The sequence below is a fragment of the Taudactylus pleione genome, unplaced genomic scaffold (assembly GCF_031769625.1).
Source record: "Taudactylus pleione unplaced genomic scaffold, aTauple2 ptg000009l, whole genome shotgun sequence".
Taxonomy (NCBI): Eukaryota; Metazoa; Chordata; class Amphibia; order Anura; family Myobatrachidae; genus Taudactylus; species Taudactylus pleione.
In genome coordinates this window covers 6456111-6478991 of record NW_028284412.1, presented here as the reverse complement: position 1 = coordinate 6478991, position 22881 = coordinate 6456111, and the positions used below count along the sequence as shown (strand labels likewise).

General features: G+C 43.1%; 1 protein-coding gene across 2 annotated transcripts in view; it reads right to left on the bottom strand.

The window, feature by feature from the left end:
• The window catches only part of ASTN2 (astrotactin 2), a 567587-nt gene that overhangs the window by 90396 nt on the left and 454310 nt on the right, over positions 1–22881 (bottom strand). For both annotated transcript variants that reach the window (XM_088467057.1, XM_088467065.1), the window contains 2 exons: positions 20958–21091; positions 18406–18554 (listed from right to left, as the gene is read on the bottom strand). In XM_088467057.1, coding sequence (XP_088323183.1) covers positions 18406–18554; positions 20958–21091 — 283 coding nt within the window. The remainder of the gene's footprint in view (positions 1–18405; positions 18555–20957; positions 21092–22881) is intronic.

The following is a 22881-nucleotide window of genomic DNA, read 5'->3' as shown; positions in this document are numbered from 1 at the left end:
CCCAAAGCCTAACCCTAATAATTACCTCCACAATCTGTCAGTATTCTGACCGTTGAGATGCCGCTGTCAGTATTCTGACTGTCGGCATCCTGACTACATTCCCTCCAGACAATGTAATAAAAAGCATGACACATATAACATTGCCAGATTTCATAAAGACAATGGACCTCATTCAGAGCCGGTCGCACAGAGCGTGTGGTCGGTCTGAATGAGGGGAGGACGTCTTGAATTTTCAAGACGTCCTCCTTTGCGGTGGTAAGGCTGTGGGTTAACACCCACAGCCTTACGACCGCCTAAGGTGATGGTCGCGATGGTCAAGACCATCAAGGCCATCGGGGCTTACGACGAGACCCTAAGGTAGGGTCTCCCTTGTCGTAAGCACCGGAGAGCTTTCGGCTCTGTCTGAGCCGGAAGCTCTCCACTGACATCACTAGTGATGTCAGTGGGGCCGCCCTCAAATGGTAGGCTTTCCCATGGGAACGCCCCCGTTTGGGCTGCCACCCCCCCCGGCCTACCTTCCAAACGGGGCGAGCTGTCAATCAACATCGACAGCTCGCCCCCTTTGGATCGAGACCCGCTACGACCGGTGCTGTCGGTCATAGCGGGTCTCACGCATGCGCACGACGGCGCCGGCGCCGTCATGTGCATGCTCTGTGGGAGGCCATCGACCCGGTCCGAGCGCATCGGCGCTAACGACCGGGTCTGAATGACCCCCAGTGCCCCTTCACTATCTTGATCAATTTAAGCCATAGATGAGGCTAATTCAATCAGTATTAAGGTGAAAAACTGAAAAGTTCATTTTATTTAAATGGGTGATTATAGGTAGGAGATTTGACTTAGCTGTGACTTTTTACCTCTGGAGATGTTTCCACCTCTCGGCATATGAAGGCTTACTTTGAGCATCTGGAGGGAAATCCTGAAGGATATAATAGGTACGCACCTTCACATGCACTGGGTTGACCTTTAACGCATAACAAAACCAAAGAGTAGTGATGTCAAATGCCGGAAACTGAAATGAGCGTTTTGGAGCTGTCTGTACGTGGCTTTCACCTTTTGCAGCCAACTCGATTGTTTCCTCACTAAACATGTGATAGTAGGATTTTGAACTAGTAGTCACATTGGCGCAATATACTGTACATTGGACACTGAAAGGACTGTACAAATGTGCAGCTACTGGCAGGGGTTGAGTATGGGATGCCGGAACTCAGGATCCCAATGGTGAAAATCCTGACGCTGGCATCCCGACAGGGTTAGGATACCTACAACTAACCCTCCCCCCGGTGCCTAAACCTAACCTCCCCCCAGTGGGGGTATAGTGAACTACTGATCATGTACTTGAAATCCCCAACATGTGCAAATTTGTTAATTTTTTGCTCAAGAACTCCACATGTGATTAGTTGTTATGGGATACAGGGCCTGATTCAGACCCACTCGCAAGTGTTATGCGCTCGCAAGCGGGTCAATGGTGGGGCTTTGCGCATGCGCGGCATTCGTAACGTGCGTGCGCAAGCCCCGGAGCGACAGAGAAATTATCTTGCTCTGGGGCTCGCTACAAATGGGGCGGCTGTCGATGTTGATCGACAGCACGCCCCGTTTTGTAGGCGGGGTGGGCGGGTGGCTGAACAAACGGAGGCGTTCCTGAAGGAACACCCTACTGACAGCCGGAAGCTCACTGGGGCTTGCGGCAGACGAGACCCTACCACAAGGGTCTCGTCGCAAGCCCGATGGTCGCGACCATCGAGACCATCACCTGGCCGCTCGCTAAAACTGTGGGTGGTCACCCACAGCTTAGCGAGCATCCAGGAGGCCGGGTTTTTTAACACAAAGCAGCCGCCCTGATTCAGAGCGAGCAATCACTTTTTGAATCAGGCCCACAATGCACTGCAAACAGGGTTGTCTTAACAGCAGTGTTGGACCTGGGCAAAGCAATGCACTGGGGCCCCTACCCACCCATTCACAGGAATAAAATGTAAATGGTCAATAAAATTAAACCCTCCTGCATGCCCATCAGACCTCCCACACATGCAGAGAGACTGGTCTGAAGCCGGCGGCTGAAGTGAAACTGGTGACTGAGGTGAGTACTCGTCACGGGGGGAGAAGGGGTGGGGGAGGTTAGATCGCAATACAGTGCACTGGAGGCCGTCTTATAAAAATATCACGAATTTACAAACTGGCCGCAGCTGCAGGCGAACGGGTTGGTGGGTTCCTACAAGCTTCGGGCCCTTGGGCAACTGCCCAACAAGCCCAATGGAAGAGATGGCCCTGACTGCAAAGTGTTGTTTTAGCGTTGTGATCACAGATGCACTGGTATGGTTGAGTAGTACAGGTTGAGTCTCCCATATCCAAAATGCTTGGGACCAGGGGTATTTTGGATATCGAAATATTCCATATTTTGGAATTTTTGTATATTATTATGAGATATCCTGGGAAAGGGACCCAAATCTAAACATAAAAAGCATTTATGTTATATACACCTTATACACACACCCTGCAGGTAATTTTATATAAAATTAATGTTTTAAATAAATCTGTGGCTCAAACAAAGTTTGTGTACATACATAAAATTAATTTATTTATGTTTCATATACAGCTTACACACACAGCCTGAAGGTAATTTTATTCAATATTTTTAGTAATGTTGTGCCTTAAATAAGGTTTGTGTACTTTGAACCATCAAAAAGCAAAGGTAATGCTAAAAAAAAATCCATATCTCTGAATATTCTGTATTTCGGAATATTTGGATATGGGAGACTCAAGCTGTAGTCAATTTTAAACCCTGAATAAACCAGGACCAGGTGCACTCTTCTCCTCTCAAAGATAGAGGTAGCATTAAAAGACCACAGCAAATAAACAATGTCATGAAGGTGTACTGTGATCTGTTGTGTTCTAAATGCATTACAGGGTGCAAATCAGGAGATTTCTCTTTCTGTTTCACTGTATACATTGTGGGCCAGAACATCATCACTCCTGCATTGACCTGGGTGTTCCTAATGGAATTGCAGGACATAATATTTGAGTAGGGGTAAGATATAACACTCTGGACACTTAAAACCAGCTTTTTACCTCTCCAGTGCCTGTCCAGGCTAGCGCTGAGGTCCTCTCTTGCTGTGCATCACTTCCAGATAGCACAGAGGTCCTCTCACACTGCACGCCAGAGTTCCGTCTAGAACAACAGTATGGGTACAGCCATGTTGGACTCTGTCACCAGACTCTGCTCCACCATTCAAAGTGCTGCTTCCAGACCAGCTGATCGCAGCATCCATTCCCTGGGGATCCTCCCGTATAAATTCCATTTCCTGACTGGCCTCTGTTGCCAGTACAACATTGCTTCTTGCTAAAGTTACAGCTCTGTGCTGAGCTCCCAGGTACTCTATATATCTGAATGGTCCCTGTCCATTGTATCCAGTTCCTAAATCTGGTAAACAAGTCTCCTATACCATCTTGCACACCAATCTGGTTTTTACCACTGAGACTTGTTCTTAAAGCCACCATTGGTTCCAGCCGATACCTCCAACCATCGGTCTCATCCGATGCTTCCAAAATTGGACTCTTATCAAATAAGTTCCTCAATTCATCAACATCGGTTCCAAACAATCAAGTTCATCAATTCATCAACATCGAATTCATATCAATTAAGTTCCTCTATTCATCAACATCAGACACTTATCAATTAAGTTCCTCAATTCATCAACATCGGTTCCAACCGATCAAGTTCATCAATTCATCAACATCGGACTCTTATCAATTAGTTCTTCAATTCATCAACATTGGTCCCAACCGATCAAGTTCATCAATTCATTAATATAGGACTCATATCAGTTAAGTTCCTCAATTCTTCAACATCGGATTCAAATCCATCAAGTTCTTGAAATCATCAACATCGGTATCAAACTGATTAGTTCTCTTTCCAACCTGCTGTTTAATAAAGACATTCTGTTTCTGTCCTCGCCTTCGGGCCCATCATCCACTGCCATATCTCTATCTCCTCACATCATTGCATAAGGAAGTCCCGGCTCAAGCCACCCAAGTTCCTTCACGCATCTCTGATTTCCACTTCAGCCTCCTATGCCTGTTCCTACCCAAACCAACCCTCAGGTGTGACACTATGTTTGTATTCTTATGAGCCTTATTAAAGAAGAATTTTATGGAGGATCATCTAAGAAGTTATTCTAAACTTTCATATAAGCTTTATCATTCTTTTATATTGGTATGGGGTCACTTTATTTGATTGTCTTGCACTTTGGTTATTTCATACAGTACGTATATATATATATATATATATATATATATATATATATATATATATATATATATATATATAGAAAAGGATGGCACTCACCGGTAGAATTGCAGCTTATTTAATATGTCAAAGGATAGACAGTAGGCTTACATACAGGCGACATTTCGGTCCCCAAATGGACCTTTCTCAAGCAATCAAGCCATAGACAATAAGGTACAGTTCCTCATGAATAGAAGTCCTACTTACTTGACTTCTATTCACGGGGAACTGTACCTTATTGTCCATGTGAAATTCAAGGCTTGATTGCTTGAGAAAGGTCCATTTGGGGACCGAAACGTCACCTGTATGTAAGCCTACTGTCTATTCTTTGACATATTAAATAAGCTGCAATTCTACTGGTGAGTGCCATCCTTTTCTATATATATCCTTGCTGGTGAACCTTGGACTAAGGAGATACAGCTGGTGTGCACCCCACCGATGTGCAAAGTTAATTGATGTGAGTGCTAAAGTGTATATATATATATATATATAAAACTATAAATAAAGAGCCAGCACTCCACATAAACAGAAAATAAGCTCACATTTAATAATGCAACTGGCATATAGGAATAAAATAATTAAAGTAAAATACAATTAAAATAGATTTGTATATGTATGTATGCAATGTACAGCAATGAAATAATAAGATAACATATAATGAGTTGCCTAATTGGTAAATAATTAGTTAAAATAGTGATATCTCTGATTAGGCTACCTTTATAGTGTGACTGGCATATGGTAGTGTAAGTAACCGAGTGAACATCAATCAATTAAATAAATATATGAAGGAGACATAACATTCAAAACCAGCATATGAAAAAATGAATGGTGACAACCGTACGTAGAATGCAGTCTGCAACAATGATGTCAAAAGATTTTGAATAGTGATACATCTGTTGGTTAGGAGAAATGTGAGTGGGATATCTCAATTAGAGTTAATCTCAGATTTTACTGAGGTGTTCTGCAGATGGTACAGTCCTGCACAGATAAATCGCTCATCAGCAAAAACATAGAAATTAAAAATTGTAGAGATGCAAGTGTTAAATAGTTCCGGAGTAATAAATGAAAAAATAGATGTAGCCAGCACAGTGCTGTGAAACTCCAATGTCTTACCCGCTAGATTAACCATGCAGTGCGGGTGCTGTGCGGCGTGAGGAGATCGGCTATCTGTGCACTTGAAGGTCCCAGCCTGGAATAGGTAGAGAAGTGAAGCTTCCTTACGCGGTGCAGCTGTATGTGTGGAGCGGCTGTACCCGAACCCGCTGACCCCACAAATGAAGATGAAGTATCTACACTCTTCTCATCTTCCTACTCTACTTCCTGTCTTCTGGATCCTATACCCTCACAAATCAGTAAAACTATGTCCCCTGTGCTCATCCAAACCTTAACTAAAATCTGTAATCTCTCTTTCTCTACTGGTATCTTTCCATCACTGTTCAAGCATGCAGTAATTACTCCCATTTTGAAAACAAAAATTCTGATCCTAACTCTCTCTCAAATTACCATCCTATCTGCCAGCTCCCATGCCCCTCCAAGCTACTGGAGAGGCTTGCCTACACTCACCTCACACACTTTCTTAACTCACACAACTTATTGGATCCACTTCAGTCAGGCTTTTCGTTCCCAGCACTGACTAAGGTAGTAAATGATCTGGTCACTGCCAAGGCTAAAGGCCATTACTCACTTCTTATTCTTCTAGATCTCTCTGCTGCCTTTGACATGGTTGACCCCTCTCTTCTCATACAAACACTACAATCCCTAGGTCTTCAAGACACAGCCCTTTCTTGGTTCTCATCCTACCTATCTGATTGCTCTTTCACTGTTCGCTTTTCTGATTCTGCCTCCTTTTCCCTACCTTTATCAGTTGGAGTACCGCAAGGCTCAGTCTTAAGTCTTCTGCTTTTCTCAATCTATACCACCTCTATTGGTGAACTAATCAGCTCTTTTGGTTTCAGTATCATCTGTACGTAGACAATACTCAAATCAACCTATCCTCCCCAGATTTATGCTGGTCCATGTCACTGAGTGTCTCTCTGCCATTTCATCTTGGATGGCATCTCGCCACCTCAAACTTAATATATCGAAGACAGAATTAATCATATTTCCACCGACCAATAGTAGTTACCAACCTGATATCTCTATCACTGTTGACAACTCGACAATCAACCTCACCCCACAAGCCCGCTGCTTAGGTATCATCCTTGACTCTGAACTGTCCTTTGTTCCCCATATTCAATCTGTCTCAAAATCATGTTACATACATCTAAAAACATGGCTAAAATTTGACCTTAACTTACACAAGACAGTGCAAATACTCTAATCCATGCACTCATTATTTCCCGCATTGACTATTGCAAAGTCTTCTTAGTGGTCTTCCCCTAAACAGTGTCACGGCCAGGGTTTCTCGGCATGGTGGTCACCGGGTATTACCTGCGAGGTCATTGTGGCGAGGGGTCACTGGCAGTGGTGCTGGAGTGTGGCGAGGGGCATTGGCTGTGCGTGGGTCTGTGCGGGTACATTGTCACTGAGGCCTGGGGAGGCCTGGTGGTGTTTCCGTTCCATTTGGCATGTACGCCATCTTGCCTCAGGTCATGTGATTCAAACTGTCCAATCCTGGTGGGTCATGTGCTCTTTCCAGCCAGTCACAGCATGGCACCTGGTATTTAGGATGGTCCAGAGCCTTCATTAATTACCAGTGCAATGTGTTTCTCAGCTGCGGCTGAGAGAGGGTACCTGTGCCTTACCTGTCTACCTGGAAGCTTTACTAGCCTGTTACCTTGCCTGCTCCAAACCTGCTGGACTCACCCTGCACCCTCCATTTACCTTCCCCTGCCTGAGTACCTGAACCTGCTGTTTCCCTGCACCTTGCCTCACACTCTAACTCCCAGATGGACTTCATTACCTCTGCCTGCACTTCGTTACAGCTCACCAAACCTGCATACTGGACATTTCCAGCCTGTCACTATCTGGACATTCTCCCATTTGCTTCACCACAGTTATCAAGTGCACTTTAGTGCTAAACCTGGACTTTTTCTTTTGCCATTCCCATGTCTGCTAAATCACTTATTAAAAACTCCACCTTTTTATTTAAATCTGCTTCTGTGTCTGCTCCTGTCACCACCCCAGGTCCACAACAAACCCAGACCTTCACAAACAGGCTCTCGCTACTACAATCCATAATGAATTGTCTGCTGATCCACTCTGTCAGTCCCTCCATTGGTTACTGATCTTGTACAGTATTCAATATAAAATACTTACACTCACACGTAAAGCTATTAACCAAACCACACCAACATACATCTCCTATCTCAAAATATCTTCCAACCTGACATCTCCTTCAATCTTTCAATTGTATATATATATATATATATATATATATATATATAGAGAGACAATTGTGCCCTTGGGGATGTAGTCATAATCCAACACCGGTCAGAATTCTGGTGCCGGCATCCTGGCAGTAAGTAGTGGGGTTGGGGGAGGGTTAGGCACTAGGAGGAGGGTTACAGTTAGGCACTGGGGGGAGAGTTAGGTTTAGGCTGTGTGGGGGGCAGAGGTTAGGTTTGAGGACTAAGGGGGAGGGTTAGGATTAGGGAGTGGGGAGGGAGGGTTAGGAAGAGAATAACCCTGTCGGGATGTCGACATCGGGATTCTGAATGCTGGGATCTTGAGTGCCGGAATCCCATACCCAACCTGTTTCCTAGCCGTATATTAGGATCGCAATATCAGTGGTGTGTCAAAATCACCCTGTGCTGCCCGAAATGTGTATGACTGGTATTCTATTGCTGTCTTCCATATGCACTGATTAATAATCTGTTTATGTTTTTGGAACAGGCTTTTCAGTCAGGCTGACTAGAAAGGTTTTTGAAATTGCTCTGGGTGCAATAAACCCCTATTCCCAATCACATAAATATAAGATACTTTCTAACAGTGACCTATTTATAAAACAAGTTTTAGCAGCAGGCTAATTAAGCCTCTCTTCAGATATTCATTGATTTAATTAGTTATCAGTAAGTATCAAGTAATAAAAACAGGTTTCAGAAGCAGGCTAAATCGAGACCAAAGCTGCCTTTTGTAAGCCTTGTAAAAAACAAAGAAACAAAAAGTTTGCTCTTAAAAACCAACAGTATTATAAAACAATATAAAAATTATTAATATATGTATTTCAGTTGAAAGAAAAATTTAAATGTATTCACATATTGAATTACTAAACAATCAATTAACATATATAAGTGTTTCCAATAAAAGACAAAAAAAATAAATATCTATTTTTTCCTTTTGAATAAACCCCTGAGAGGGGAGAAACGTGTCAAGGCTTTGATCTGATGTGACTGCACTTTACTCTGCTCCCCACCAAGTGTTCCAGTAAGACCACGCTACTATCTGCCCAGCTGAATTTGCACTACGGCCTGGCCATTCTCTTGCGGTGGGAATACATTTCAGCCAAGGTCACAGCATCTCTGTTGCCGTGACTTGCGGCTCTGGCATACGGTCAGTGTTACTACAGGCATAAGATCACAGGGACAGTTACTGACAGTGACGTGCGGCTCCGGCATACGGCCAGTGATATTACGGGCGCAAGGGCTACAGGCACTGTCTAGCGCCGCGATTTGCTGGCTCCGGCGAGTGATTTTCATACAGAGTGGCAGCAGCTTGTTCTTTTCCCCACTATTTGGGCATACACGGATCTATATACAAACAGTTGGAGGGCATTATCATGAGATGGATCTCTAGCCCCCATATACTAACTGGTCCATAGGCAAATGCATGGGGGGTTTCCGTCTGCCTGGAAACCCCCCTCCCCAGCACATACCATGACTACAGTATAAATAGTAATGTAATAGAATTTTACTAGTGCTACATGTTCTTCTCAGAATCACAAATTAAATAATTAGCACCACCTGTGGATCGTTTAACATGTATCAGCCAGTAATAAATAACCTGTGCACCAACTAGGAGATCTGGAAAACATGCATTGTTAGAGATGCACGGCTATAGAGCTCAATATGTACATATATGTCCAGGGCAGTGCTAGGTTCTTCTGATGCTCCTCCAGGCTCCCAGACTTGCTCCAATGCTCTGGAATGGTGCCCACATCTAAAATAAAAACATTCAGCTCAAGCAGGTTGGCTTCCTGCCGCATCAAATGACTTACTGTGATCCTGTATATGCTGGAATTATGACACACAATACACATTGTATGACGCATATTAAAGCTGGATAAGTACTAATTCTGCCCTTTTCATGGACTGGCCACACTCGCTCTAAAATCAAGCATTTGGAAACCCCCTTCTAGAAATCCTGCGTTTGCCACTGTGGTCTCTAATACAATAGATCTTGCCTTGCACTGTATGTGTTTCATTGAGTAGCATAATTAATGGGATGTTGATTCTGTTAAATTGTATCTAAATGTTATGAATTTTTAGTATCGATACATTGTGATCCATTTGACTGCAGTCATAGACCCATTATTTCATCAAAGCCTTCCTGCTGTCATTCTAACTCCCTGATACATACACCTTCCTCCCCGTCTGTGCCACTCCTGTTTGTCTTCCCCTCCACTTTTAGAATGTAAGCTCTTATGAGCAGGGCCCTCTAACCTCTTGTACTTCTCCCTACTTTAGTTTCATCTATTTCTTACTCACCACTAGGGCACCTAACACTTGGCTGCTTATGGTCTGTGGCTTATCTGGGAGTTATGGTCACTAATGTACAAATATATATTATCCATGTCCCGGTCCTGTATTGTATTGTTCTGTAAGTCGCTTGTCTACAACTTGTTTATGTGCTTTGTAAGGCGCTGCGGAACATTTGTGGCGCCATATAAATAAATGATAATAATAATAATAATAATTATGTAATACATTTTTATATATTTTTTTGGAAATGTGTTTATGTTTTTAATCCTTACTGCAGACTCATACATTTTGTATGGTTTAATATCCAACAAGTCTGCAAAGAGATTACTGATATATTTTGCAGCAGTTTCTGTTGTGATGACAACTGCAACTATGTAATAAAAATTACAATGTTGTCACCAGATGTATTCTTTTACTGCAATAATTGCTTTTTCTTGTAGCAATTTTGTCTACCGATCACCTCATGAACTGGGAGAGATAAATATATATCTGATATCTTGAAATCTATTTGTGATTTTTTAGAGATATGGGTAGGAAGTTTGCAGAAGATAGATATATACATCTATTCAGTCAAAGACAATTGTTATTCTCATCTCCTACAAGTTCACATGACTATGCTTATATACCTAAAGTACATTAAGTCCATATCCATAAGCTGGTGTCACAAATATAGTAATTAATTCACAATCTTTATTGATCAGTAATAGTGATATAATATATGGGTTCATTATAATGGATGGCATTAAGTATAAGTCACTGCCGCGGCTCAGTTTTTATGAATGCCGCAATGTTGTCTGCTGCCCAATTACATCCATGTCTGGGTCTATAATTTTATAAGTTTTCTTCACTTTTTTGGTTTTAACTTTATTTCACTTGCTTGAGCACATACATTTAATCATTTTAATAGATTTAAATAAAGGTTACATTTTAAACTTTTGTCAGTCAGTGTGTATGTGCACCAATACGGCCTCTTTTTTCCAACTTCTTTGGAAACGGTGTGCTGGACGTGTATTTCCATGGTTACAGCCCCTTATGAAATATAATAATAAAGATATTTAAATTATTATCATATACAGTATTAGATACTAGGAGGGGTTATACTGACTGTTTTTGGATTATAGATACACAAAATTCCAGTGCAATGAGATACTTTTCTTTGTACTCAGGCCCCTTGCAGAGTCCCAGGACCCTTAGGACTGAACAGAGGGCCTAATTCAGACCCGCTCGCGAGCGCTGAGCGCTCGCAAGCAGGTCGATGGTGCCCTAATGCGCATGCGCACGACGGAGGGAGCTCCGTCGTGCGCATGCGCGAGACCCGCATAGCGACAGCCAAGCTGTCACTATGGGTCTCGCACCAAAGGGGGCGTGTTGTCGATGGTGACTGAGGACGCCTTCCGTTCCCATGAGGACGCCTTCCGTCTGGAGCCGGTCCCACTGACATCACTAGTGATGTCAGTGGGAGTGCTTTTGGCTCTGAAAGAGCCAAAAGCACTCCTGGGCTTGCGGCAGTGAGACCCTACTGCAGGGTCTCATCGCAAGCCCGATGGTCGCGATGGTCTTGACCCACAGGGTCACCCACAGCTATGCGAGCGGCCAGGAGGCCACTCCATTTTTAGGTAGGAGGGCCCTGATTCAGAGCGAGCGCTCTGGTCAAAGCGTCCGGCTCTGAATCAGGCCCAGATATCCAAGAAGTTTGCAGTCCCTCCTATAGTAATAGATCCAACAGCAATGTAATTCTAGTCATGAACCCACGTTAATGCAGGCATTTCGGAACTCATGCAGAATATCAGGGACCTTAGAACTGAGCAGGAATCCAAGAAGTTTGCAGTCCCTCTGACAGCACTTGATCCGATAGCAATGTAATTCCGGCACCGCAGTACGTTAATTCGGGCTGTTTGGGACCATGCAGAATCTCCTGCTGGGTAGCACAGACCCTCCCAAATTGCTAGGGTAGGTGTCAGAAATCTCCAGATGCAAGAAATCCTTTAAACAATCCAAAAGTGAAAAGTGCAAGTCTCGTAGAGTGTAAAATCTATAACCGCAGTATGGGCTGTTAATAAGAAGATCCTTTAAGCCTCCAAACGAACGCGTTTCTGCGCTGTCCATGCCTTTCTCAAAGGTAAATATTTTATTTTATTCAAATATTGGCAATTTTATTGCATAGTTACTATAGTTGAACAGGAATCTTTTGAGAGAACTCATACATTACGAACGGCCAATAACATAGGTCCTGATTCAGCAGAGACCTCAACAGCGTATGCAGATTGGCTGATGGTACGTACTGCGCATGCGTATATACACCGCAGTGCTCGTGCATGAGTTGCCGTTGCAATCAAACTGCAATCACCTATGCAAATACAAAGCCATTGCAGTGCAAGGGATGGGATGTCAGCATTTGGGGGTGGTGAAGGGGGAGTGGTAGTAGAAATACGGACATGCCTGTCCGTTTGAACGCCGTTGCATGGGCGTGCGTAAATTAGCCACTGCGACGGCATACGCAGCTTGTGTACTCACTGCGTGCAACAAGGTTAACAATTTCTGAGTAAGGCCAGACCTGTTGTAATTGTGCATGAGAGTCCGATGTTACCCAATGTGTCTGATGTATACGCAGGATTGCAAGGTATTACAGATGTGCGAAAGCAGTAGTGGGAGTCTCTATACTGGCTTTGAGACTGCAGATATTAGCATATTCTCGCAGTGGGTCTGTGTGCGTAATCGCAGCTGCATTCGCAATAGAAAACCATAGTGAATGAGCCCCATGGAACGCCACAGTATCCATGATAGTCTTTTTTTGCGATTTTAGCAAAGCTGAGTAAGGACACATCTGTACCTAATACATAGATCGCACCATTAGACCCTTTAAAGATTAAATCTATGTTTTAGCTTTGAACTGCCCATAGTTCAAAGTCACAAGATCTATTGGCAGAGTGGAAATGTGTATAAGCTCACATTGGGCCTGATCATAAATCGAATGCAAGCTATAAAGAAGACAGATCTTGCAGATTTCAACATAATGCCCATGCATGAAAGAAAGAAATGGTCAACTGCGCATGCACTGAATCAAACTTACACTAACTGACGGAAATCGCTCCTGGCAACGGATTGAAATCTATGGACGGTTCACAGTTTCCGTGAAATGGACATTGCTGGTTGGTAACGGGGCAACGACCATGCGATCGAATGGAACAGCCATATGTTGTGAGAGTATCATGGGCGTGTCGCAGGCAGATAATCTAACTTGCATGCGTGATCGTAGACTTTGGACGGATCTTTTGAACCTGCCATGGGGCTGATACAAGTACAGATACCAGTGATGGCATTTGTGCCTGCAGACAGAACCCCAGCGGGCAAGATAGGGTTCCACTTTCAATTACACAGATTTACTGCACACTCTAATGCAGATTCTAGCATTAGCATATGAAAGTAAGTAGAATTCCTTGGGCATACGGAAAAGCGTATGTATACCACTCAGAATTAGGCACTTTACCCAAAGGACTGGAATTCAAGACCCTATTTACATTTATGGCAGGAGTGGACACCTCCATTTGACTATACATGAGTAGTACTAATAAGAAGATCTGGGATCTTTTGCTGCGGCAGTCCCCCTTGGATATAGGAACTTGTCTGACAGAAGACTATATAAAGTACTCCCCTGATGCCAATGATCTGATGAGCTGGCAGGTACAGAAGCTTTGCTATGGTGGTGACCTAGAAACTGTGAAGTAAAGTGAAAGAGTTGTGCTACACATGGAATGCCATAATAATTACACTTTCCATTTGAAAAGGGCTACTATAAATGTTTTGCCCTAATGCCCACAGGGCTTCCAGTCATAGCATATGAATGCGGTTATTGCATATAATTACAGCGGGTATTAAAACCCCCCACTTATTTTTCTTTTTCTTTTCTTACTATATAAAGAAATATTTACTTGGGAATTCTTCCGTTGATAAAATATTGACCAAATACACTGAAATGTCAAATGACAAGAAACAAACTGCGCAATTTTGCAATTCATGCATAAAAAAACCATATAATTGATTGCATGTACTGTATATAATTAGAGAAATAGAGATTGGAGGCGCCCATCAGTGAAATAGATGAATTGATTAAATGCATTTAAAGTCCAGCTAGAAATGGGGTCTTGGAAGGCTGCCACTCTCTCCATTTTCTGATGGAGTGAATAATATGGACATTCATTACTGATTAGTTTTTTAGGCTTAAGTGATATACCATTTCCTTGTTGCTCTGATTTCAGTAAACATATAACGTATATTCCTATAATGCTCTGTAATCACTAATCCCACATTTCATGTAAGTATGAATATGTTCATGTATATATATGTATGTGGTGTACAGTGTATTATATAGGACACAGAAGAGCCCTCATACACCTTTGCTCTAATACAGATTTGTCCACATATATCTAGCGTCGATACGCCACGAGGTGCGAGAAAGTCTTAGTCGCAATTAGGGATGTGCAGGCTCGGATAGGTTCGAGTTTGCACGCCAAGTTCGGTTTTTTCCCTCCAAAAAAAACGGAACTCAGAAAGAGGCTAAACGTCATCTTGCATGGACAAACATCATCATTCCTGGACAAAAGTCCAGGACTGATGATGTTTGTCCATGCAAGATGACGTTTAGCCTCTTTCTGAGTTCCGTTTTTTTGGAGGGAAAAATCCGAACTCGGCGTGCAAACTCGAACCTATCCGAGCATGCACATCCCTAGTCGCAATGCAATGTACTAGGACGCACCAGGAGACTGTGCTGATTAATTTTACAGTATATGTGACATTTGTATATCTGTGTGCGACTGACCCTGTATACGAAGTACAACAGAACTTGGTGTGGAATAAAGCTGCAAGGGCTGCATGTTTGCACTTCGTATACAGATTCAGACTCAGGTGTACACAGATATACAAGTGTCACATATCAAATGAATCAGCACAGTCTGCTGGTGCATCCTAGTTGCATTTTGGGTGAAAAGGACACCAGCGGCTAGCAGAGGACCTGGCGCACCAAGAGGGTCTGTTTGGCGCGACTGCAGCAATGATATACGAGGGCACATCTGTAGCTCCCTTTGGTGCACCATGGACTTTGGGCCTGACTCAGACCCGCTCGCAAGTGCACAGCGCTTGCAAGTGGGTCGATGTTTGCCCCCTGCGCATGCGCCGTGTCCGGCGTGCGCATGCGCAAGCCCCAGCGAGACGGCTGTCGATGTTGATTGACAGCTCGCCCCGTTTTCTAGGCGGGTAGGGGGGTGGTTGAGCAAATGCAGGCATTCCCAAACGAAGTCCTTGTGACAAAACGCATAGGGGCGTGGCCTAGCGTGACGATCTATGTGTTACGAGATTGCCGAGGACACCACTTGCCGGTTCCCGGAGACTCGTTTGTTTAGCGACATTCACTTGCGGTGGTCTGACTGCTTTTAATGGTACGTGATTCAAGACATATGTTGTCATGTGCTGAATATTAATAAATGTTTTTGAGGTAATGCACCATTGGGCACTCCCTTTGATTTATTTTTTAGTTATTCCCAAAGGAACGCCTGGCGTTTGTGGGCGGCCCTACTGACATCACTAGTGATGTCAGTAGTGGACTTCCTGCTCTATTAGAGAAGGAAATCCACTCAGGCTTGCGGGAGCCGAGACCCTACCACAGGGTCTTGTCGCAAGCCTGATGGTCACGATAATCGCGACCATCTCCAGGCCGCTCGCACAAGCTGTGTGTGGTCACCCACAGCTTTGCAAGCGGGCTGGAGGAGGAAAAAAAAAAAACGCCCTGATTCAGAGCGAGCGGCTCTGAATCAGGCCCTTTGTGACTTAGCTGTGTCAAGCATATTTTTTCTTAAAATTTCTCATTTGCATCACTAAAGCGGCAAAACTACTGTACATTGCAAGTGTACACTAACCACTGGGGCTGGTAGTGCTTGTACTTCTATATGCGAACAAGTCACAAATCTGTATATAAAAGGCTCCGCAGCCATTTTGTTATGATTAATCCGCAACTTTATACACATTATATCAATTTCTTTGCAACAAAAGTAGTAACTCGGCATTCCTTCAAACTGCCTTATGCCTGGAGACTTACCTACAGCCTCTGGCAGGCGGCAGAAACTGAAACCGTGCACATGCGCAGTGACAGCTTGCCCCAGAGAAGTATTTCACAAACGTGAAAGACTTCAACAAGATTCCGGTTACCGCAACCAGTGCTGTCCCTGTGAGTTCCCCTTGGTACATAGCGGGATTACACTACCATTCAAAAGTTTGCGGTCACTTAGAAATGTTCTTATTTTTGACAGAAAAGCTCAGTTTTTTTCAATGAAGATAGCATTAAATTAATCTGAAATACACTCTATACTTTGTTAATGTGGTAAATGACTATACTAGCTGCAAACATCTTTTTTTTTAAAGGAATATCTACATAGGTATATAGAGGCCCATTTCCAGCAACCATCACTCCAGTGTTCTAATGATACATTGTGTTTGCTAAGCGCGTTAGAAGACTAATGGATGATTAGAAAACCCTTGTGCAATTATGTTAGCACAGCTGAAAATGGGTTTGCTCATTAGAGAAGCTATAAAACTGGCCTTCCTTTGAGCTAGTTGAGTATCTGGAGCATCACATTTGTGGGTTCGATTATACTCTCCAAATGACCAGAAAAAGAGAACTTTCATGTGAAACTCAACAGTCTATTCTTGTTCTTAGAAATGAAGGCTATTCCATGCGAGAAGTTGCCAAGAAACTGAACATTTCCGAAAACGGTGTATACTACTCCCTTCAGAGAACAGCACAAACAGGCTCTAACCAGAGTAGATAGAGAAGTGGGAGGCCCCGATGCACAACTGTGCAAGAAGACAAGTATATTAGAGTCTCTAGTTTGAGAAACAGACGCCTCACAAGTCCTCAACTGGCAGCGTCATTAAATGGTACCCGCAAAACGCCAGTATCAACGTCTACAGTGAAGAGGTGACTCCAGGATGCTGGCTTCTAGGCAGAGTGGCAAAGAAAAAGAGAAATCTGAGACTGACCAATAAAAGGAAAAGATTAATATGGGCAAAAGAATACAGACATTGGAAAGAGGAAGATTGGAAAAAAGTGTTATGGATAGACAAATTGAAGTTTGAGGTGTTTGGATCACACAGAGGAACATTTGTGAGATGCAGAACAAGTGAAAAGATGCTTGAAGAGTGCCTGATGCCATCTGTCAAGCATGGTGGAGGTAATGTGATGGTCTGGGGCTGCTTTGGTGCTGGTAAAGTGGGAGATTTGTACAAGGGAAAAGGGATTTTGAATAAGGAAGGCTATCACTCCATTTTGCAACGCCATGCCATACCCTGTGGACAGCGCTTGATTGGAGCCAATTTCCTCCTCCAACAGGACAATGACCCAAAGCACACCTCCAAATTATGCAAAAACTATTTAGGGAAGAAGCAAGCAGCTGGTATTCTGTCTGTAATGGAGTGGCCAGCGCAGTCACCAGATCTCAACCCCATTGAGCTGTTGTGGGAGCAGCTTGACCGGATGGTACGCAAGAAGTGCCCATCAAGCCAATCCAAATTGTGGGAGGAGCTTCAGGAAGCATGCGGTGAAATTTCTTCAGCTTACCTCAACAAATTAACAGCTAGAATGCCAAAGGTCTGCAATGCTGTAATTGCTGCAAAAGGAGCATTCTTTGACGAAAGCAAAGTTTGAAGGACAAAATTATTATTTAAATGAAAATCATTATTTCTCACCTTGCCAATGTCTTGACTATATGTTCTATTCATTTTGCAACTCATTTGATAAATAAAAGTCATTTTCATGTAATATACGAAATTGTCTGGGTGACCCCAAACTGTTAAACGGTAGTGTATATTTTCATTAACAATGAAAATATCTGTCTTGATAAAGATCCTTAATAATCACTGCAGTTCCACATTTATTACTACATAGGCACCGATACATGAGTCAGCAGTAATTCTTAGCTTAGACCACTGCAGCTAAGCAGATCTATGTGTGGCTAGTAAGGGGACAGCAGGGACTCAGTACCTCCTGTTAGCCTGCAGCAGTACATTTAAACCCTTGTAGAATATATGCTATGGTACATTGGCAGCTGACACTGATCTAATGCCCAATACACTATATGTCAGTTTAATTGTATAAAGTTGATTTATAGTTGTGGTGTGTAAATACAGTACCTATAAATGTGTAATAACATTGTTTACATTCATTACACATGACTTGGAATTGAAATAGAATTGCTTATTTTTTTAATATGTTCTACGAGTAACTAATGTCCTTTAAACAAGCAGAGACTCATGCCGAATTGAGTGTGTGCCCAAAATTAGTATCATGTTTAGTTGTGGCAGATACAGTATGCTTCTGTGTGGAGCTGGATAGATCATGCCTCAGACTCATCATATGGGTGTAAATATATTATTTTTACCTGCATTTAATTTTAGCATTTTTCTTTAAACACAGCATCAGTCCTGCAATGCCTAGCTTACCTGTGTACAGTTCTGTGTCCGTATATTCATCCACTTTCTTGTGATGGAGGATATAATCTGAAACTTTGGTTCCAATAGCAGCTTGGACATCCAGCCATTCTAGAGCTACAACGGTGCTTGAGGGCTCCATGCTGGGAGAGAGACGGAACCTAAAAGGGGCACACATAATGGAAAAGGGATATAAATATAATTTGTTACCTTCTGTATACAGCATAAAGAGAGTGGAAAACAATATATGTGTCACAATCCAAAATGTTAACATTGTTAGGCTAGGTACACACGTAAAGATTTTCTGTCCAACCATCCAACTATTTGACTGTTGGGAGTTTAATATATAAATGTGTCCTCGTACACTGTTGCTGCAGTCACGCCAAATATCCCCTCCTGGCATGCCAGATCTCGTGCAATTCTGCTATCGCCGGGCAACTTGTACGCGCAAAAATGTGTCTAAGTGGCAATGTGATGTACTAGGACACACCAGGAGACTGTGCTAATTAATTTGATATGCGACAATTGTATATCTGTGTGCGATTGAGTCTGGATCTGTATATGAAGTGCTTCCACACTAAGGGCCTGATTCAGCACCGTTCACAAACGCAACTATGTATGCAGATTGAACGATTGTTAGCCATTGCGCATGTGTATATGCCGCACTGCCCGTGTGCTGCGATAGCACTGCGATTACGTACGCACAGAGGAATCCATCGCAGAGTGATTGACAGGCTGTGAGCGTTTGGGGGTGGTGACGGGGGTGTGGTCGGAAAAACGCAGTCATGCTTGTCCATTTGAACGCCATTGCTTAGGTGTACATACATTATCCACTGCGATTGCATACGCAGCTTTAGAGCCCACTGCGTCCACAGAGACTTGCAGTGTCTGCGGCTGGTCAGACCTGGTGTAAATGCTGTGTGACTGGCCGATGTGCGTCAATGGTACCGAAATTTACACAGAAGAGCGACAGTGAATGGATGTGAGAAAGCAGCAGTGGGCGTCTTTATGTCGGCGGCGCTTTTGCAAGCGCTAGCATATTTTCGCTGTGTTCTGTGCGAATTTGCAGCTGCGAACGCAATAGCGATCCTTACTGAATCAGGCTCCTTTCAGGTTTCTTTGTGCTTCGTATACAGACTCAGTTGTACACAGATATACAAGTATCGCATATCAAATTAATCAACACACTCTCTGCATCACATTGCAACTAGGGCCCGTATTCAATTAGAGGTGAGAAGTCAGAAAAGTTTAACCTGTCCAACTTTCCGCCTCCTTCGCCTGTTTCAGAGGCGGAAACTTTATGCGCGCGTCCACGCTTTTCTCTATATTCAATTCCTAAACAGGTGAAAACGGAAAGCGGTGAATGCGCAACAGGCAGAAAGTACTGTCAGAAGTGGGGAAATCAGTCTGTACCCCAAAAAGAGATGCACTAACATAGGGAATGAATGTAGATGTGTACTGAAAGCCTAATAAAAGTGTACTTACGTTGTTTAAATTGCTTCTTATTAGCGTGTTTGCATAAGTGGTGAAGAATGGCATAAAGCAGTATTTTTTGGTGAAAATAAGTAGTCCTGTCAAATTTGGGGTACGTGAAAATGGGTGCTAGCATATTTTTATGTCTGTAAAGTGAACTTTTAAAAAACGTGATAAACCACCCTCATACATGCACCTGAAATCCTTAAAACACTTAGCTCCTACTTACAGTACCCCAAGAAGTCTATTTCGCTAGATTTTATAGTTGTCCCCCCACTTTTTCGCCCCCAAAACGAAAGTACTTTTTTTGGGTGTTCTGAGGTAATTTTTTATAAATTTTTTGTTGTTTTGTCCTTTGGGGGGCTGTCCCAAGGGTTCAGAGTCGTTTCCCCACGTCTGCACCCCAAAATAACGATTTTGCACTTTTTTTCACCTGCTATTCATAGGAGTTACTTTTCCACCTATTACAATGCATTGACTTTCTGCTTGGCGAAATCATCCTGGAATTGAATATGGAGATACTTTCAAAACAGGCGGAAAGTCCGAATCTGCGGAAACTTATTTCCAAACTGCACTTTTCGCCTCTAATTGAATCCGGCCCTAAGATGCATTTCTGGGCAAAATCGATGCGAATAGGACACCTGGCACTAGCAGTCGCACGGGTCCTGGTGGCTCACTTATGACTAGATGTATGAGGACACATCTGTAGAAATCCATTGGAGCTGCTCACAATGATGGCAGATACATTATACAGCAGGGTAGGCTTTCTGTATATACTACAATCCCATGCATATCAAATGGTTTCCCATGGAAAGAATGGTTAATAGTGATAGGAGAGGAGCTGTTAGATACACTCTAACAGAGTGCATATAAACAACAAAGCCAGGTTGTAGTTTTTTTATATAAATGACTATTTGGGTTTGAAAAATAACAATGACTGAACAAATGTAGGGGAATCAAGATTCTTTTTTTCCTTTACAAACCTTGGTAATAAAACAAGCTGTAGCATCTGCAGCATAGTCTAAAATCTATTCAGAAGTTGTCAGTTGAAGTCAAGGCCAGGGACATACAATCTGTTGTCAGTGACTTACATGGGTGAGGGAAGAGGACTGCAGTTTGGTAATCCATTCTCATCAAAGGCAGTAAGATCACATCGACACCAGTCTTCAATGACTTCACCTTTCCCAGAACACCAATATAAGCTCATGAATGCACTTTTAAGCACCTGCAGAATGCAAAACATCAATTAAAACGCTTCTTGCTATATTCTGTAACCATTATGCCATAACATTTCCTTACTGCTGTATATCCTAAAAATCTGTATGAAAAGACCTCATTTGTTTCATGCATTGATGTGTTCAGATGGTTGTTTACAATGCCTGCAATCCCCGTATAATAAGTATGACAAGGTGTCAATGCCGAGCAGCTCCAACCTCTAGACAATATTTATTGCAAAGTGGAGTTTCAAGACCCCTGGTGTCAGGCAGAGCATACTCTTTTACTGCCCATGTGGCTTCGCTTTTGTGAACTTTACAATGGTCCAGGTCATTTCCAGGAGTAGTGGTGCCAAGAGACAGTGCGCAGACTGCCATTGAGTATTCATGTACTTTGGCATGACTTATTATCCCCAAATGGCAACCATATAGGGCTCGTGGAACAACCAGTGTCACTGGGGTAGAGCTATTGCAGGATATATATTTGTTGTAAGTAGCTGTGTGAGTAAATGAAAGTCATATTATTGGGCACAGCTAAAATTGGTGACATAGCTACTAATGCTAGTAACATTGGGGGAGATGAATCAAACCTTGGAGGGGGATAAAGTACCAATCAATAACTGCTATTTTACAGGCTGTGTTTGAAAAATGACAGTTAGAAGCTGATTGGTTAGTACTTTATCTCTCTCTACTTTCTCTCTCCAAGATTTGATAAATCACCCCCATTGTTTGGCACTGCTATAAATGGCAGCATTACTGCAGCTGCTGTTATTGTTTACTGAGTTTACTGGTGACTTTAGCCATTACTATATATGCCATTATCACTGGTGACATTATTGGGCTTTTCTAGTGCCATTATTGGTTATCACTACGACTGGTGTCATTATTGTGCATTACTTTTACATGGTACTTACTACTTATCCATAATGGCACTGCTGGCATACTACATCACTACAGCTATGTTGCATATTACACTACAGCTGGTGGAAGAGGCTTCTATAAATTAGACTAACTATTTACATTTGCCATGTCCTGGAGTGTTAAGCTTGATTTTAGCATTTGACCCAGATCTGTTGTAAATCTGGCAACACCCTTAGGGGTTAATTTACTAAAGTAAGAATTTTTAGAAGTGAGTTTTCGAAGTTATATTGACCATAGCAACCAATCAGATTCTAGTTAACATTTAACTAGCACCTTCTAGAAGATAATAGCTAGAATCTGATTGGTTGCTAGGGCAACATCACTTTTAAAACTCACTTCTAAAAATTCTCACTTTAGTAAATTTACCCCTTAGTATGGGAACTGTAATCTACTTCTACAAGGACTGTAATGTCATGGTTCTTCAACACACTGCCGGCATTCCCTTAACCAGAGCACATAGAGTGGGTATTCTGCACTATGGGCCTGATTCAGACCCGTCGCAAGCACTGAGCGCTCGCAACCGGGACGATGGTGGCCCAGAGTGCATGCACACGACGGAACCGGCTACGTCGTGCGCATGCGCGAGGTTCGGATAGCGACGGGCACTCCGTTGCTCTGGGTCTCGCAACAAAGGGGGCGAGCTGTAGATGTTGAGTGACAGCTCGCCCCCTTTGGTGGGTGGGCCGGGGGGTGGCTGCCCAAACGGAGGCGTTCCCATGAGAACGCCTGCCGTTTTGGGGTGGCCCCACTGACATCACGAGTGATGTCAGTGGAGAGACTCCGGCTCTGTTAGAGACGAAATCTCTCTGGGGCTTGCGGCCACGAGACCACAAGTGTCTCGTCGCAAGCCCAATGGTCGCGATGGTCTTGACCATCGCGA